This window comes from Artibeus jamaicensis, unplaced genomic scaffold, assembly GCF_021234435.1.
Source record: "Artibeus jamaicensis isolate MK-2021 breed Jamaican fruit bat unplaced genomic scaffold, CSHL_Jam_final contig_354, whole genome shotgun sequence".
Classification (NCBI taxonomy): domain Eukaryota; kingdom Metazoa; phylum Chordata; class Mammalia; order Chiroptera; family Phyllostomidae; genus Artibeus; species Artibeus jamaicensis.
The window spans coordinates 8,988,339-9,007,700 of NW_026521803.1; the positions used below are offsets into that span (position 1 = coordinate 8,988,339).

The window sequence follows — 19,362 nt, forward strand, 5'->3', positions numbered from 1 at the left end:
TCTCTGTTAAAGAAATGTTCTCACTTCTTCAGGACTTCATAATTTTTTCTATTAGGTAGGGGAATACAGCTCCTTTTTGGGGCCAAATATCTATGCCCACCATTTCCACCGTTAAAGTAACCATCCTAGAATCTCATAAGGAGAAACTAATACTTTTGAATGGATTCAAAGGTTTTCCTCCACCTACATGAAAAATTGGAATCCCTCAAGGGAAACCCAATTCATTTATCCACAAAATACTGACTATAGCAAACACTGAGTTACTTTCTGAAGATACAAAGGTGAACAAGGCATAGTTTTAACCTCAAGTAACTTAAAATCTAGTGAAGAGACTGGATTAAATAAATAATTTAAATTATAATAAGTGTAAGGTGAGAAAGTACATAATGCTATAAGAACAATAGAAGAGACTATTAAAACAAAATAAAAGGATTAGTAATCATTAGGCAAAAGGTAGGGGTATGTTTGGTTAAGGATTGCAGACCAAGGAAACAGTGCAGGAAGGCCTGGGACTAAAAGGCCAGTGAGGCCAGAAGGGAGATGTTTGGAAATAAACTGGGGAAGTAAAACAGGCAATTCAAAAGGGCTTTCTTCAAAGAGTTAACAAGTCAGCCATCTGAAAGGGTTTAAACAGCATAGTGCCATTAACAGACTTATTTTTTCAAGATCACAGTAGTTAGCTATAGTATAGAGAAGTAGTCTCAAAGTGGGCAAAATTTAAGGTTGGAGAAGATACTAGATATTAATTTTTTTCTCATGCTTTAAAAAATATCTTCAAATGTGTTATAATAGTAAGGGCTAGCTTTTTATGGAAGATATACTGTGCAACTAAGCAGTTTACATACATTAACTCATTTACTCCTCATAACTCTTGGAGTTTGGTACTATTATATTCCTAGTTTTACAGGTAAGAAAAGTGAGACAGGGCTTAAGAAAACAGGCCAAGGTCACTTAGTAAGGAAGTATTAGAGCAGGATTCAAAGCCAGGATGTCTGGCTCCAGAACCTGTCACTTACTCATTAGACTATTTACCATTTTTCATCAATACATGTACAATTTAAAATTTAAATATATACATAAATTGAGAATAGATGCTTAAATTTTTTTCTCAACACTAGTGAAGAGAAAGGTTTAGGTAGGGGTGTTGGTTGGGTGGATATGAGCAGTAGATTAACAGTAGACTAAGTAAGGAGATAATGGGACCTTGGAATATTGGGGTGGTAATGAAGAGAAGAGATGGATTTGGGAGATATTTGGTAAGTAAAATTGACAAGACTTATTGATAGATTGATGCGGGTTAAGGAAAAAGGTACCAAGGATGATTATCTCGATTTTGACTAAAATAGATTGGACAGTGAAGTCGCTGGCAGAGGCCAGAAGGAACAGGTCAGGTCATTTAGTTACCATAGCTTTTCGCTGGACCACAAGTATGCCCTTCTTTCAATGTGCCATTAAAAGACACACTGATTATAGATTCTTTCCATTTAGAACAAAACTCTTCATTTCCATTATAAACATTTATACAAGCAGTTATGCCTCCGATGTTATATTAAAAATGGCATGGTCAATTTTTCACCCATTTTCTCTAAGTGTTATGAATTAAGTCTTATAAAATTTGGACGTGAATTATGGTTGCTAATGAAGGTTCAACAGCCCTCTTTAAAAATTCCAACATTCCTATATCATTGTTAAAATAGTACAGAAAGTAGTTACGTTCAATCTCAAGAAGCTACGATATTCACTCAAGATCAATGACTAGAAAAATTACTTTTACATGTTATATTTATGATTTTCTAAATACTACTTAAGTTTTTAAAGTTTATATTGTCCTGTCTTTCTCCCAAGTCTTAGAATTACAGAAAAGTATTGATCAGGTTTAACAGATATTATGGGCCTAGTCTAGTGTTTATTTTCTTCAACTTCATTTGTAGAATTCCTAGTGCTGAAACGCTTCTTTTAGCAATCACAATAGGAAAATACATTAAGCTTCAATGTTATCAGACACGGGAAATGTTGATTTAAAAAATATATATTACCTAATATATTGTTCCGACAAACAATGATTGGTCACTTGTGATTCCTTCTCATTTCAGTTTCGCCAGAAACTTTCCGTTTAACCTCAGCAAAATACACGTCGTTTTGCTATCTGCCCTCGCCACCCAGTCCTGTCAGGTCACATTACCGAACTGCAGGTAATGTCTACTAGGCAGAGAATTACGTTAGCTAAATCCGTGTCTGTTCCCTCATTAGTTACTTTTATTTTCCATTTGGCACAAGCCACTCCTATATCCTTTCCCGGAAATGTGCTTAAATCAGACCCATCTGTAACTTTCGTGTAACACCAAGGAATTGAAACTTCCCAAACAGAATGGCTTGACCTTTCTCCAGGAAATCCCCAAAACGCTGTCGCAATCGCCAGTTCTTGGACCGGGAGCTCCCGGCAACCCAGAGGTGGCCCTCTCCTCCCCATCAGTGCACTCATTCAGTGCATTCACGAAGGGACACCCTTTAGATCCCAGTCCGCGACAGTCCTACGGATTGCCGCCTCTTTACAAGGCGGGAGGAGGGGCGTAAACGCCCGGGAACACCCGCGTGACGTCGCACGGGTTCCAACAGGGCGGGCGTGGCCGCCTGCCAACTCGGCCCGCGGCCCTGGAGCCCTCCCCCACGGCCGGAAAAAGGGGCCTGCCCTGAGGGGCTGGCTTTCCCGCCGGGCGTTTGGCAAACTGGTGAGGAAAAGAACAGCAAGCCGCCTTTTCTTCACAGCCCCGGTACGTGCCGGCGTCCCTGGCCGGGACTTTCGATAATCTGAAGACGATCTTGGAAGCCGTGAGTAAGAGGAATCTCTTTTCCCAAATCGGAGCGCCGGGTCGTGGAGTCCACTTCCGGCCTGGAGCGGCGCGCTGACCCAACGCTCTGGGACCCTAGGGTAGGGATGGCTGTAGGACTGTGGGGCTGAGCGTTCGTGAGTAGGCTGCGGCCGGGCCAAAGTCGGAACAAGGGGACAGAAGACAGGTTCGGGCTCCGTACTATTTCTTACTCTCCCGCGCAAGTTTTGGACTAGCTGCGCCGCGGCTTAGACCGCCCCCGCGCACGCGCAGACGTATCCCTGCGCGGAATAGCCCCTCGCGCTTACCTGTTTGGCTAGCTTGTGGAATTGGAGGCTGATGGCTGAGGGTCCTGGAAAAGGGAACTTGTGAACCTCTGGGTTGCTAGTGAGACAACTGCTCAAAATCCTTATTCAGTTAAGGGCTCGAGTGTGACTCGTGGCGTGGTCTTTCCTTACTTGTATGAGAATACACGTGTGATACGAAAGAAATGTTTTACCCAGCACCTTCAATGTGGTGGTTTACACTGCTGCAGGCTGCGCAGAAATGTATTACTTTCTCCAGACCTTTGAGCCCAGGAAGCGACTTGAGAGGCACGATGTACATTTCTGAGATCTTAGAGTGTGCCATCGTGCAGTGAATAACGGTTCATTGTCAGAAGACTTACCAACAGCTGGGTGTGCAGGATAGGAGCCAGAAGTTTCAAGTTTAATATTGATAAATTATTTTTATGTGGCGGGGGGGGGTTTAAGAAACATATCTATCTCTGAAGATACAGATAGGTATATTTCTTATAGTACCCTTTTTTACTCTTGGCTTAAAATTATTTAATACTATGCATTTTAAAATTTATTAAAGTAAAATTTGGTTTTACATTATTTACTTAATAGGAATAAGTAATTTACCTAGTTTTGGTTACTTAGCAGTATTTTGCTGTTATTGGCATCACAAGATGAGTTCCAGCTGTGACAAAACCTCGTCCTAGCAATCTCATCTTGGGCCAGTCAGTTAATCTCCTAATCCCATTTCTCCAGCTCTAAAATGAAATCAATAATGGTAGCTGTTTTTGTGGAGTTGTTCTGAAAATTAGGATAAAAAATGAATATAAGACATCACAGTCCTTGGTATATAGTGAACACTTAATAAATGGTGGCTTTTACTGGCAGTATAGACCCATTGATTTATCTTTTACAGTTAAGAAATAGAATACGAGTCTCTTTGAAAATAAAACTGTACTAATGCAGTGCACCCAGTTCCACTTTTTAAAAACTTCGTTATGGAAATAATACATACACAAGAGAGACACTACGATTATGAACCCCCTCGTATACTTACCTTATTCATTGCCCAGCTTCAATAATTGTCAAAGTTCAGTCCTCCTTGTTTCATCTCCCCACCCAACATCCATTGTTTTGTTTGTTTTAGCTGGAATATTTTAAAGCAGATCTCAGAACACCTGTGAACACCTCCAAACACCTCCACATATATCTGTTTTAGCAGATAAAGGACTTTAAAAAAATATGACCATATCATTATCATACCCAAGAAAATTAAAAATACCCTCATATTATCTACAATCCAGTCCATGTTTAGTTTTCACTGATTGTCTCGGAAAAGTATAATCACAATTTTTGAAAACTTAATAAAAGAAATGGTTAACAAGAGACACTTAAATCAGTTTGGATACTTGGTAGCTATAGTAAGGCATTGACTAAGGAGCCAGGTGTGAGGTTTAGTAGATTTGTTAATCATTTTACTTGTGTGGTGGTAGCTAGTTAATGATCTCAAATTTAAGAACCCATTAAAATATTTATTAATCTACTTCTTAATAATAGCCTATTGCTTCCTTCGAGGGCTAGGGAGATAATAAACTTACTTACCTTTGCTCCAAGAGAGGCACAAAATAGCTTTACCCCAGTTGCCTTGTTATTAGCTGTTTCTGTGTTCATAGATCTTTGCTACGTCCATATCTCACTCACTACATGAGAAAGCCAGCTATTACATGAGAAAGCCAGCTATTCAGACATTGGGTTAAAATGTCACTCATCTTCCTTGCTCTTTATAACATGTTTTCGTATGTATGTATATGTGTATAAACATGAATGCTTATTAAGAATATTTCAGAATGTTTTTTCAGTTTTTGTTCAATATACTGTTGTACTCTGTCCTTATTCAAAGTTTAAAAAGCAATAAATCCTTTTAGAATGGTGTGTCAATACTAATGATGAATGATTACAAACCTCTGTATATCAGGGGGCTTTCAATTTAACATAATTTAGGTAATTACTTTCTTCTACAAGGAGTAAGAGAAAATTTGCATGAAAATTTAGCTTAACTAAAGTCCGGATTACTGAAAGTGGGGCTTTTCTCACCATAATCATCTTTCCTTACTTTCCATTCCCTTCCACTCCACCAAATTCTCAAAGTTATTGATTGTAGGTAAATAAGGAAAACTTGAAAACAGTTGGCTAGGCTCAAATTACATAAAGGTAAATGAAGGATTCATTTGTTTTTTGATCTGTCGTTTCAGGTATTTCAGCTGTCCAAAGACAACTTCATACCTATATAATGTAACAGAAAAGGTCAGAAAACATTAGGCAAATACAGTGTCAAGCGTATTAAGGCAAGATGAACGTCTCTGGAAGCAGTTGTGGAAGCCCTAGTTTCGCAGATATATCTAGTGACTTTAAGGATCTTTGGACAAAACTAAAAGAGTACCATGATAAAGAAGTACAAGGTAAAATCTTTTCATCAATACTTAAATAGCAGTATTATGTTGAGAATGTAATAATAATAAGTCATTTTATTTTGGCTGACGGCTTAAAGATTTCATTTATATTTTTTAAATTTTAGTTTGTTGATTGGTTTTAGAGAGAAAGAAAAGAAGGGAGGAAGAGAGAGAGAAAGAGACAAAGACATCGATTTGTTGTTGTACTTATTTATCATGCATTGGTTGATTCTTGTATGGGCCCTGACCCAGGGTTAAACCTGTAACCTTGGCATATTGGGATGATGCTGTAACCAACTGAGCTACCTGGCCAGAGCCAAAGTTCTCATTTTTAAGGAACCTTTACTGTTACAAACTTTTGTGGTTAAGTTGTTCCTTTTTAGTTATCGACAACTATTGCAGTATGTAGTTCTTGCACAATTTGTGGTAATATGTTGTATGATGGGAAGGGCATAAAAATTTTTGACTGAAGACCTGGATTAGAATTCTGATTTCATTTATTTACTTGCTCTGTGATATCAGCCAAGTTACATAACCTCTAAACTTAATTTTCTCCTCTAAAATTATTCACAGGTTTATTTATAAATGTAAAAATACTGCCTATGTCATTTCACAAACCTTTGGAAATCTATTTGCTACCAGTACTGAGATATTGAAGTAAATGACACTTTGTCTTCAAATGCAGTCAAGTTGGGATAGAGTCATATAAACAGTTCATTACAGTGTAATGAAATAAGAGCTTAAAAGGTTTATATGAAGTGCAGTGCCAGAGCATATGATTGAGCAATTATGGTCAGAATGAGTATATAAATGTTATTTGTGATTGTGTTGAAGTATATTCCAAATAAAGGAATTTTCTATTAAAGCTAAATTTAAGGTTTGATATTAAGCTTTAATATACCTATCTAATTTTGTGACTTTAATGTAATATGTTTTTCCCATGTGTGGGAAATACTGCATATTATATCTGTTTCTTGAAACCATAGGTTTAATTCTATAGTACTTTATAGTTTTAACATTATACCAAAACGCCATTAAAACATGATCCACCGGAATGTAAAGTATAGAGTGTAGGTCTGGGTTGGAACTTCCCTGTGGTACATTTATCTTATGGTACATTTAATTTTTGGCAAAACCTTACAGTAATGGACTCATTAATTAATGGATTCGGAAATATGAACCCAACATGTATTCTTACATGCTCCAGTGTACTTGGAGGTACTTGTTCAAGAAATATTTGGGGGACCACTTACTGTGTGGCAGATGTTGTAAATAAAAATAAATAATATACAGTCCTAGTTTTAAGCAATTTAATAGTATACCATTTTATCTGAGAGTATAAAGGAAGAGCCAGATGGATATGTTGGGGTTGGGGAGATGGTTTAGTGATAGACCAGGCTTTATAATTGAATTAAGTTTAATTAACCACTATGTACTGAAGGCAGAGTTGTCATTATGCCTTGTCATCATGCTTTGTCTTTAGGATTAAGCCTAAAATGTTCATCTTCAGTGGCTACTTTTATTGATTGCAAGTGGATGGGAGCAGTGCTGTGCCGAGAAAGAGCCCATGTGATGGAGTGGTTCAATCCGTGAATTTTTGATCTAGACTACCAGTATTGGGAAGCCATATCTGCCAATTGAATAGAGGCAGTGACCTTGTACAAGTTGTTTAGCTTTAGAGTGCCTCAGATTCCTTATCTATAAAATAGAGATACTAATAATAGCTATCTTATATTACATGAAATAGCTTAATACATATAAAGCATTTGGAAGAGTTTTCTGGCACATAGTGACAATATATATTAGCTGTTGCTGTCATCTGAAGCAGTAACATTATGTGCTATCAACTCCTGCTGTGGACCACCCCAGTGAGAAACAATGGGTTACTACAAAAAAGTTGTAACAGACGTTTCAGATACTGATTACTTATTATCCCATTTGTGGATTTTTTAAAAATTCCTGATTTCTTGGAGGAAACAAAGAGAATGACCAAAATAATAACATGAGAAAATTTAAATGATTAGGAAATCTTAGAAAATTCTTACTTTCCATCTTTTGGTGGGAGGGAGTAGGGATACTCACTTTAAAAAAATGTCATAAAATATACATAACATCTTAACCATTTTTAAGTCTACAGTTTAGTGATGTAAAATATGTATCTTTAGTATTTTGCTTTTCCAATTATCCACTGATGGATATTTGGGTTGCTTTTATCTTTTGGCTATTGTAAATAATGTTGCTATGAATGTGGGTATACAAATATCTTTTTAACACTTTGCTTCCCATTATTTGGGGTATATACCCAGAAGTGGAACTGCTGAATCATAGTCTGTTTTTTCCTTTTTAAGGAACTTCCTTGCTGTTTTCTATAATGGCTATACTAGTTTACATTCCCACTAACAATGCACAAGGGTTTCAATTTCTGTACATTCTTTCCATCATTTGTTGTTTCCTGGTTTTCTTTGTTTTCCTCCTCTCCCCTTCTCTCCCCCCCTCATTTCCTTCCTCCCTTTCCTTCCTCCCTTCTTCCTCCCCTCCCTCCCTTTCTTCTTTCCTTCCCTCCTTCCTTCCTTGATGGCAGTAGCCTTCCTAATGGATGTGATGTGGTGTCCCACTGTGGTTTTGATTTGCACTTCCTTCATGATTAGTGAGTTGAGTGTCTTTTCCTGTACTTACTAGCCGTTTGTATATTTTTGGAGAGATGTCTGTTCAAGACCTTTGCCTATTTTTTCATCAGATTGGGTATTTTGTTGTTCTTGTTTTTGAGTTATAGGAGTTCTTTGTATGTTCTTGATATTAGTCTCTTACTAGATAGATGATTTGGAAATATTTTCTGTTGGGAACTGCCCTGCCTGGTTTCAGAAACTGTAACACCTCCCCCTTCCCCCCCCATTGCTAAGGCTGAGTGAGGGACCATGAGACCCTAAGCCACTAAGGAAACAAAGCTTATCTCCCTGGCAGGAGCACCGCCTCTGCCCACTTTACTTCACCCTGCCTGCCCGCCCCCATTGGGTGACCAGTTAGCCAGTGATGGGTAAGATTCCTCAAGGGAGGAATGGCCTAAGACAGGCATGGTCTTGAGGGGGCCCAGGAAAGGACTTGGAGGGCTATGGAGAAAGGGGGTGATGGACTCTCACCCTTTGTGACATAGCACGAGTCCTCATTCTGTCTGCAGGAAGACTCCTAATCTCTTGGCTGCCTTATATCTCCTGCCTGACTTAAGCCTGAAACAATGCTGGAGGTGGGTGCAGCCCTGTGCTGGAAAGGGCAGGTTCCCTGGGGCGACCAGGCCTAAGAAAGAATGCATAAAATTCTGTGAAACCTGCTTTGCAATACCCTCCTTTAAATGATAAGTGTCCAAGTATAAAGTGAGTTTGTTTCCCCAAAGTTTTATGGCCCTTTAGCTCTTTGACCCTGACTCAAAATGAGCCTTCATAGTTCTTTGAATGTTATCTATTTGATTATTACTGCCTCACAATGATTGATGAGCTTTCTATATACACCCTGTACTCCTATGCAAATTAACTTGCAAGGCAAGGGTTTGTGCACTCTCTTGGAGAGTGGCTGTGCTGTCCCTTTTCCTCCACAAGACTCAGCAGTCCGTGTGAATTTGTCTCATCTCGTCTCATTCATAACACCGTGGACACTGTAGGCTGGTGTCTACGTCAAATTTCTCCCATTCTCTGGATTGCTTTTTCACTATATTAATCATGTCTTTTGATGCACAGATGATTCTAATTTTGGTATAGTCCGATTTACCTCTTTTTGTTATTTGCTTATACCTTTGGTATTATATCCAGGAAATCGTTGCGAAATCTTATGTCAGTAAGATATTGCCTTGTGTTTTCATCTAAGAGTTTTATAGTTTTAGCTGTTACATTTAGGTCTTTGATCCATTTTGAGTTAAAACTTCTATGTGGTGTAAAGTCAGAGTTCAACTTCATTCTTTAGCATGTGGATTTCCAGTATCCCAACACCATTTATTCAAAAGACCACCTTTTATATCTTACCTTTTGCAAAAATATGAATGTATCTGGAGATTATTATGCAAAGTGAAATAAGCCAGTGAGAGAAAGACAAATACCATATGATTTCACTTATATATGGAGCTGTTGAACAAAATAAACTGACGAGCAAAATAGAAACAGTCATAAACACATGGAACAGACTGACAGCTGTCAGAGAGGAGGGGGAAGAGGGAACTAGATGAAAGAAGGTAAAGGAATTAGCCCATACATTTATATGTAACACATAGACACAGACAACAGTGCAATGATAGCCAGAGGGAATGGCAGGCAGGGGCTAGGCGGAGGTGGCCAAGAGTAATGGGGACATCTGCAGTAGAGTCAATTATTAAAATAAAGTTTAAATTAAAAACAAGACTTCTTTCCCTATTGAATGGTTCTGGCACCCTTGTCAAACCATTTGATCATGTATATAAGAGTTTATTTCTGGGCTCTATTCTGTTCCATTGATCTTTATGTCTGTCTGTATGCCAGCACCGCAATTTTGATTACTATAGCTTTTTACTAAGTTTTGAAATCATAAAGTATGTGACCTTCAACTTTGTTCTTTTTGAAAACTGTTTTGGTCATTCAGTGTCCTTTGAGACTCCATATAATTTTTAGGGTACATTTTTCTATTTCTGTAAGGAAACATTGGGATTTTGATAGCAATAGCATTGAATTTGTAGATCGCTTTGAGTAGTATTGACATCTTAATAGTAAGGCTTCCAGTCTGTAAACAGGAGATGTCTTTCCATTTGTTTATCGTTTTAATTTGTCTCAGCAACATTTGCAGTTTTTATTGTATAAGTCTTTCATCTCTCTGATTAAAGGTTATTCCTAAGTATTTCATTCTTTTGGATGCTATTAAAAATAGAATTGTTTTCTTAATTTCCTTTTCAGATTGTTCATTGTGAGTCTATAGGAGCACCACTGATTTTTACATGTTGACTTTGTATCTTGCAACTTTGCTGAAAGTTTTCATTTGTTATTTGTTGTTTATGAAGCCCTGGATGAGGAAGACATTAGAAACTCTTACCTTTTTTAAATGAAAGGTTGGAGTTTAACTACCTTTACTGCAGCACCCACATCCTTTACTGCTCTATTGTGCTCATTCTTTGATAGATTTTTCTGATCCATGTTTCTATTAAAAACCTCTTTCAATATACACGATTGCTGATGAAATTAGAGTCCAGTAGCATTAATTCATATATCAGTGAAGTTATTGTTTTGTCTCTTTTTTAATTTTTAAATTTATTTATTTTTTATTGACTTCATTTGGGGTGACATTGATTAATAAAATTACATAGGTTTCAGGTGTACAGTTCTACAACACATCATCTGTTTACTCTGTGTTCACCACCCAAAGTCAAGTCTCCTTCCATCACCATTTATTGCCCTTATACCCTCTGCTACCTGCTCCCACCCTCTTCCCTCTGGTAATCACCATACTGTTGTCTGTATCTATGAGTTTGTTGTTGTTATTGTTGTTTTTGCTTAACCCCTTTACCTTTTCACCCAGTCCCGAAATTCCCCTAACTTCTGACTACTGTCAGTCTGTTCTCTATCTATGAGTTCGTTTCTATTTTGTTTCTTTGTTCATTAGGTTTCACATGGGTGAAATCATATGGTACTTGTTTTTTTCTGACTGGCGTATTTTACTTAGCATAATGCTGTCCAGGTCCATTTATGGTGTTGCAGAGGGTAAGATTTCCTTCTTTTTTATGGCCAAGTAGTATTCCATTGTGTAAATGTATCAGACTTAAGCTTTTTTTCTAAAAATGTTAAAACACAAAGGAAGTGGTGAAAAGTTATTCCTCTCCCACCCACACATACAGGTAACCAGTTTTAATATTTTTTATATGTGTTCACCTATGTTCTTTTCTAATTTAAAGTTTAAGATTTTTTATTTATGAAATATTACACATTTATAAAACTAAAGGAAATAGTATAATGAACTACATTCCTATCACTCAGCTTCAACAGTTGTCAGTACATGGCCAGTTGTGTTTTTACCTATATTCTGTGTACTTCTGTGCCTCTTCTGCTCAGTTATTTTGAAGTCTCTAATATAATTTCATCTAGAAATACTTAAGTGTAGTCCAGTGCTCTCTTAACAAACAACAAAAAATGCCATAATCACACTAACAAAACAAATTTTCTAATATCATCTAATATCTACTAGACGATAGTGTTCAAATTTCCCTACTCATCTAAAATGTCTTTTTAGTGGCTTTGTTTAAAATGTACCTAAAAGACATCTCCGTGTTGTATTTGATTAACAAATCTATTGAGTTTTTTGGTGTAGTTTTAAATTTGTCATTAGTGGTAAAGATCTAATTTTAAAGTGATATTCTTTTGGTCATATGCCCAGAGGCAAATATAAATATTTTACATTAATTCTGCTCTTCACTTGACTATACTGTTTTCTCTCAGAAAATCTAGTTTTCAACATTGAAGAAGGATTTTGAGTTTTAACACTAATTAGTCATTCAGTGAGTAGTTATTGAATCATATGCCAGGAATGGTAGCAGTTGCTAAGGAGACAATAGTGAAGACACAGTAGGTTTTGTGGGCATTACCAGGGGAGACCCCCAAAAAACTGGAGGGTGGGCCCTTTGTAGTATAGGCTTCCATCACCTGGCGAGTGTTCTGGGAACCCATCTGTATAGTGTACCAGCTGGGTTGTTGTGAGAGGCTACGTTCAGATTCAGAGAATTTTTTTTGAAGACTGCTTCAATGCGTTTGCCCATTTCATGATGGTAATTTATGAGCACACCTGCCTACACTACACTGAATGTTCAGCAGTTTGACCAAAAAAACGTCATGACCCCCATGTCTCACCCTCCTTATCTCACCCCAGGTGACTTTTTTGTTTCTCTGGGTGAAAAAAAATTCTCAAAGGGAAACATTTTCCTCCTGTGGAAGAGGTTAAACAAAAAAACAGCAGAAACACTAAAAGGCATCAAAATCAAAGATTTAAACTGCTTAAATCAATGATTTAAGCTGTTTTGAGCAATGGGAAAAATGTCTTGATAGGTGTATTGCATCAAATGGAGAGCACTTTGAAGGTGACTGAAGTTTAAACATGTAAGAATAAATGCCGAATTTTTTAATAAATAAATTTTGTTTTGGGGAGGAATTTATTTAGGAAAAGATTTCTTTAGGAAAATACTTATACAATAAAATTATATAGTGAAATGACAGCAAAAATAAACCAGTTACAAGATAGTGTGTCTTGGTAACATTGATCACAGCAATATCATCAAGCTACATGTACGTTTTTAAAACTGGGAAGGAATAGACAATGTCTCACAACTTCTGTCGAAGCGCACCAATATTTTCCTTTTGGTTTAGAGTACTGTGACCCCAGCATGTAGGCTTACCAATAGCTTCAAGTTAAAGCGGCTACTATAGGAGCTACATGATATATGTAAGCTTATTCTTCATGACCTGGAAGTGAAGCATATGCCATATTTTAAAATAATTTAAATAGGGCCAGATAAACTTGAGGTTTTTTAAACATTTGATAGAGGAGAATTAGTGTTCTGCCATCCTCAAGCATAAAATTCAATTCTTTATCTTTCATAAAATTTCTTCTGTTGTTTATAACTGGTTTTAAGATGATCATTAAATTTGTATTATTCAGAATCCCTATCTTCCTCATCTTTACATCCCCATAGGTAGAAGTGCTTGGCACATACAAAACAAAACAAAACAAAACAAAACAAAACAAAACAAAACAAAACAAAAAAACAGTAAATGGGATCTGAATGAATTAATAACTTCTAGCTCAACCAGTGGAATGTTTTCTTTTTTTTTTTTTTTTTTTTAATTTTTATTTATTTATCTTTAGAGGGGAAGGGAAGGAGAGAGGGAGAGAAACATCAATGTATGGTTGCCTTTTGTGCGTCCCCTGCTGGGAACTGGCCTGCAGGGAACCGGCCTGCAACTCCGGTCTGTGCCCTGACTGGGATTCGAACCACCATTGTCTGGTTCGCAGGCCCGTGCTCAATCCACTGAGCTACACCAGCCAGGGCCTTGGAATGTTTTCTTGAATGTCAGTTTTTCAAGTTCATAACGTATGAAAATATCAAAATTATATATCTAAAACTGAAAGATTATTACTATTTACTTTGTTTTTTATTTTTAGAATATAGTATAGAAACTTAAGAAGGAAAAAATAAATCATCATTCTACAAAATATTTGTTCTTTCTTAGGTTTAAAAGATATACAATGTAGCTTATTGTATTGTGATCAGTGCACATAATGTTTTATACTTGACTCATTTTTTCTATTATTTTACTAAATCATGCTTGTTTTATGTTGCACATCATTGCCCTTTTAGAATTTTTATACATACCTACTTAAACTGACCCAGTTTTACTTTTAAGCTCTTAAACAAAGATAACGTATTTGGCAGATTTCTTCATGTTTCTTGGTGTTTGCGGGTTCTTCAGGAGACCTATTTTGTGATGAGGAAGCATCAAGAAAAATAATATACTGTTTGATAAGAGCAATATGCTGTATTCATTAGATTATAGAATATGTAAAACTCACAAAGGTTACGTAGACTATGATGTTTAAAAATTGTGCTTTAGCTCTGATAGTCCCCACACTCCTGGCTGAGATAATCTTCACTGGAAAGCTTTAAGGGAGGAACACAGCAGTTGTCGGTATATTTGGTTAATATCCATGTGTTTTATGAATGGTAGGTGTTGGGTATATGGTTTCAGTTGATGAGAGAAGATTCTCTGGTACATTATATATTGAGCATGTTACTCTTTTCAATTTTAAATCACATATGGATTTTAAAAGATATTGAATAAGCATTATTTTGTAAATTAAAAACACTTTGGGTGGGGCTAGGCAAATTTGCTGAGTGCAGGATTTTTTAAGAGTTCTTTGTCAGTGTGTTTCACATAGTTCCATATAAAATTAGATCCTTCAACTATGTGATAACATGAAAGACATGCCTGAAGGGTACTTAATATTTTTTTTAAGATGGGGACCCATTTGGAGAAACCAGTATAAAAGGCTTTCTGAAAGACATCAAACATGGACTTGTTTGGACTTTGCTGGTTTTGAATTATATAGAGGAATCAAAATCGACTCATTACTTTTAAACCTTAATGTCAGAGAGAAAGAGAGAATTATGAATGGCAGTAGTTGAGATATTCAATTTTTACTTTGTATCCAAGAAAGTCTATCCATAGGAACTTAGATCCACCTGAATATCCTTCCATATGTATGTCTAGCTTTCTTTTTTTCTCATTTGAATAAAACATAATAAACTGATAGCAAAAACCTGTAAGACAGTATGTATACTGATCATAATAATATAATAAGCTGCATGTATTTCTTTTAAAACTAGGAAATAACAGTCTTTCAGCTTCTGTTGAAGAATAGCAATATGCTAACCAGACCATTTTTGTGAGAAAATTTTAGAGATATTTGTGACTGAGCATGTTTATCTTTTATCATTAGGATAATATTTCATGACTGTTCATTCTAATGTCTTAAGTTCTTTTTGTGACAAATGCAGTGTCAGGGTTAAACACAAATAGTTGTTGATAGCACATGATCTTTATACTTTGAATTCAGAATTAACAAGAATTAAATCAACAATTATAATACTGTAGAATCTAATAGAAATTTTAGAATTCTTTAAATTTTAAAAGTTTTAGTAAAATGTTCACTTGGGTACAGTTTTTTTTTTTGCCTATCTAAGTCTCTTTCAGTATTAGGTTTATTATTTAAAAGTATAGGTAACTAAATGGAATTTAGAATATTTTTTCACAATACTACCATTTTCATAAACAGTTTCTTGTCCACAACAGGTTCAGCCATCGACGTCTCGTCTAATAATATTTTCTGCGTCTGGTAAATGTAGTTATCAGTTACATAGAAAACCAGGCAGATTTGGGAGGACAGAATTAGAACCCATTTGAAGAAATGGGAAAGTAAGGAGGTTCTAATATGACAGGATAAATTCCTCCTTCTATTTTCTCAGTTGCTTCCTCAAAAATTCCAAGAAGACTTTTGGATAACAGGGCTATATGTAAAGCCACTATTTATCAAGAAAGGTGTTATTAGGCTTATAATTTATAATTCAAAACCATAAATAGTTTAAAATGACAGTACATACATTATATATGGTCTATTTTGGATAGAGAACTATAGTAAGTAAAAACAGCAATGATTTTTATTTAGAATACTTTCTTCGTTTCTGATTTCTTAAATTTGTTTCCTGTGTTATTATATGCCCTTAATTTTCATTTCCTCCTAAATTCACATACAAGTAGGTATAGGGTTAATTGTAATACAGTGCTTGGCCTTTTGAGCTCTCTTTCCTCAATAGGTGTCTCAGGTTGCCAGTGTTACAATCCCAAATACTTTGTTGAACAGACTACCTGTTCATACAGGAGCAGCATTGTTGTATAGCCTCATTCCTTCCGATGGGTGTGGAGCAGGATTAAAGCACATTTTATAGGGGTTCTAATTGTAGATGCCTAATTGACTTGATGAATAGCAGATGCTAAAATTTAAACACACGCACACACACACTCAAACCTGTTTCACGGCTGATCTGCATGACAGAACAGATGCTTTACAGGTGTTGAATGCTTATGAGATAAAAGAGTAGTCTTTCTATATTTCCCAAGAATTTTCTTTTGAAGTTTATATGGATTTTCTATCTTATTGTTTCTTTTTTTTAAGTGGTTCATGGCAAAAACCTATTTTATCTTTGAGTGTACTTTTCACTTCTAAAGGCAGACCAGAGTTTTAGTAGTCAGCCAAAATTTTAAAACAAGAAAATCTATCAAAAAGTACATTTGCACACAACTTGAGAAGGAAAGAAGAGAGTAAAAAACTGCTGACTGTAGTCTTTGGCCTAGTAGGGTCACAGGTCCTTTACTTAATTCTTCAAGAATGATTTGTTGTTCCACTAACTACTTTGAAGGTCTCAAAGAGTTTTCCATCATTACCCGGAAAAGAAGGAAGCTTCTCAAGTTAGAAACTTGACAGATGGAAAAAAATTTATTTAAATAAAAATATCAAAAAAACCACACAAGTTTTTATTTTTAACATTCTTAAGATTGTTTTTCCTTTATAATGTTTTATATTTAAACAGTTTTCCAACTTTATTAGGGCAGTTATTTTTCATAATTTCTTAGGTTGTTATAGATTTACATGTAATTGTAAGAAACAATACGAAGAGATATCTTATACCCTTTCCCCACTTTCTCCATTGTTAGCATCTTATATAACTATAGTATAGTATCACAACCAATGAATTGACATTGATACATCTGCTGACCTTATTCAGATTCCAGTTTTACATGGACTTACGTATGTGTACTTAGTTCAGTGCAATTTAATCACATGTGTAGATTCCTGTGACTACTGCCAAGGGTCCCTCATGCCACCCTTTTAAGTCCCCAGCCATCTTCCTGCCACTGTAATCTGTCTCCATGTCTATCATTTTGTCATATCAAGAGTATCATATAAGTGGAATAACATAGGATATAGCCTTTGAGATGGGCTTTTTTTTAAACTCAGCATAATTTTTTGTAATCCAAGTAGTTGCGTATATCAATACTTCATTCCTTTTTATATCTGAATTGTACAAGGATGCACCACAGTTTTTTGGTTGGTTTGTTTGTTTTAAACAACTCACACATTCGAGGATTATTTGGGTTGTTTCTGGTGTTTGACTATTACAAATAAAGTTGCTATGAACATTTGCTTATTGGTTTACTCATAAGTTTTTCTCACTATTCATTCGAATTATAGGCTGTAGAAATTAGGGTAAAATGTATCATAGCAGGTGGATATTTCATAGAGGTGAGATTTGAGATATAGAGCAAAAATGTAATGCAAAAAAATTCTCCAGGGCTGTCATTTTTTTCATAATATCTGTATTTCCTGACATTAAATCATTATCACTCGGGGCAATAAGAAGGGGTGACTTCCTTATCAGTATCTATGTGACCTGTAGCTTCATGCCTAGTCAGCACTTCAGAAGGGGAAATGGTAGAAAAATATATAGGTTTGTTTTTAAAACTCTTATTTGTCTTAAATTATGTTGCTCAGAAATTGCCCTAAATTAAACAGATAATGAAAAATCTTGTTTTAGACATGACAAATTTATTAATGTTTCTCTATATATTATATGAAAAACTTTTCTAAGTGCATAACTTGTTAGAATCTGTAAGACAAATAATACTTCTTTATTTTTTTTAGATATCAGTCTACCAACAACTATTTAGTTAATCCTAGTGGGGACTAACTGCCCCAAATAAAAGAAATACTTGGGTAGATACAGAATTTTTTAACTTTCTAAGCATTATTTTTAAACGGTAAATAAAATATCCAGTTACAGAACCAAAGCGGGGTGTTGGCTGCCCACTGTCACCAATAGGCAAATACCAGAAGTTAGTGAGAAAGGAAAGAGGTCTTCATTCAATGGCTGCACAATCTGGGAGACTGGCAGACTCTTGTCTCAGAAGCTCATGCCCTCTGGAAACCCAAAGGAAAACCCAGCCACTCTTAGCCAGACCAAAACCAACGGCAGCATCCAGAGTTTCTTCTCATTTAAAATACCGTCCTCTGGGGACCACAAGTGGCTGCTGTGGCTTCCTTGTTCCCAGTTGCTCTCCAGCTTCAGGCTCCCTCCTTGGAGCCCATTTGTGGGGCCAGCACCACGACTGGTCATATGGCTTCAAGGGCCTTAGAAGGTCCCTCAGATGCACCAGCCAGTAGGTTCTCAAGGTAGGCAAGAGGGCCAGAGCCCATCCCTTCCTTCCCCCGAGTTTATATTAGTTTCCTTTGTGGGCCAGAGCAGGTGCTTTTCTTAGCCCAAACTTCTGTGTGCTTGGAAGGGTCTGGCCCCCAACTACTCTCTTCTTTTCACCAGGCTAGACTAATAGGTTTCTTCCATATAGTACCTCCCCCTGCTGCTGTTCTGACCTCTGTGGCACATGTGCCTGCCTTCACCAATCAGGAACCAGAAGGGGGTAGGAAGGCTTTCCTCCCATACAATTGTCTCATTAACCTTGCATGTGCATATTGCATATTCTTCCTTTCACCATTTTGCCCAGGGGCAGGGATCTGCTGCCAAGCTATGTTTCACCACAACTGGACAAATTGTGGAATAGTAAAAAAATTGGTCTGGGTACCAGAGAAAGTACACAGAAGCTTCCCCCTTCTATGATAATCACATTGCAGAAAATAGCATAGAGAAAACAAATAGTTGTGTTACTAAATAGACTTAATTCTTTTAAATATGGTTTAATGATTAGGCTATTACAGTTGTCCCATCCTCCCCCCTTATTGCCCTTTGCCCTGTGCACCCCCTCCTACCCAGGCCCCCCCTTTAGTTCATGTCCATGGGTGATACATATAAGTTCTTTGGCTTTTCTACGTTTCCTATACTATTCTTTACCTCCCCCTGTCTATCTTCTACCTACTATTTATGCTACTTCTTCTCTGTACCTTTTCCCCTTCTCTCCACACCCACTCCCCTGCTGATAACACTCTCTGTGATCTCCATTTCTCTGATTCTAGTTGTTTGCTTAGTTTGTAAATCCCTTTAACATTTCATATAATAAGGGCTTGGTGATGATGAACTCCTTTAACTTGACCTTATCTGGGAAGCACTTTATCTGCCCTTCCATTCTGAATGATAGCTTTGCTGGATAGAGCAATCTTGGATGTAGGTCCTTGCCTTTCATGACTTGGAATACTTCTTTCCAGCCCCTTCTTACCTGCAAGGTTTCTTTTGAGAAATCAGTTTCT

At 36.6% G+C, this 19,362-nt stretch overlaps 1 protein-coding gene across 11 annotated transcripts in view; it reads left to right on the top strand.

Moving 5' to 3' along the window:
• The window catches only part of RBBP8 (RB binding protein 8, endonuclease), a 112,381-nt gene that overhangs the window by 15,350 nt on the left and 77,669 nt on the right, over window positions 1-19,362 (top strand). For 3 of the 11 annotated variants that reach the window (XM_053664294.1, XM_037134099.2, XM_053664295.1), the window contains 3 exons: window positions 2,094-2,192; window positions 2,767-2,829; window positions 5,359-5,565. In XM_053664294.1, the coding sequence (XP_053520269.1) occupies window positions 5,457-5,565 (109 nt within the window). In that variant the 5' untranslated portion in view covers window positions 2,094-2,192; window positions 2,767-2,829; window positions 5,359-5,456. The other 8 variants (XM_037134103.2, XM_037134104.2, XM_037134100.2 and 5 more) reach the window with 7 other exon arrangements.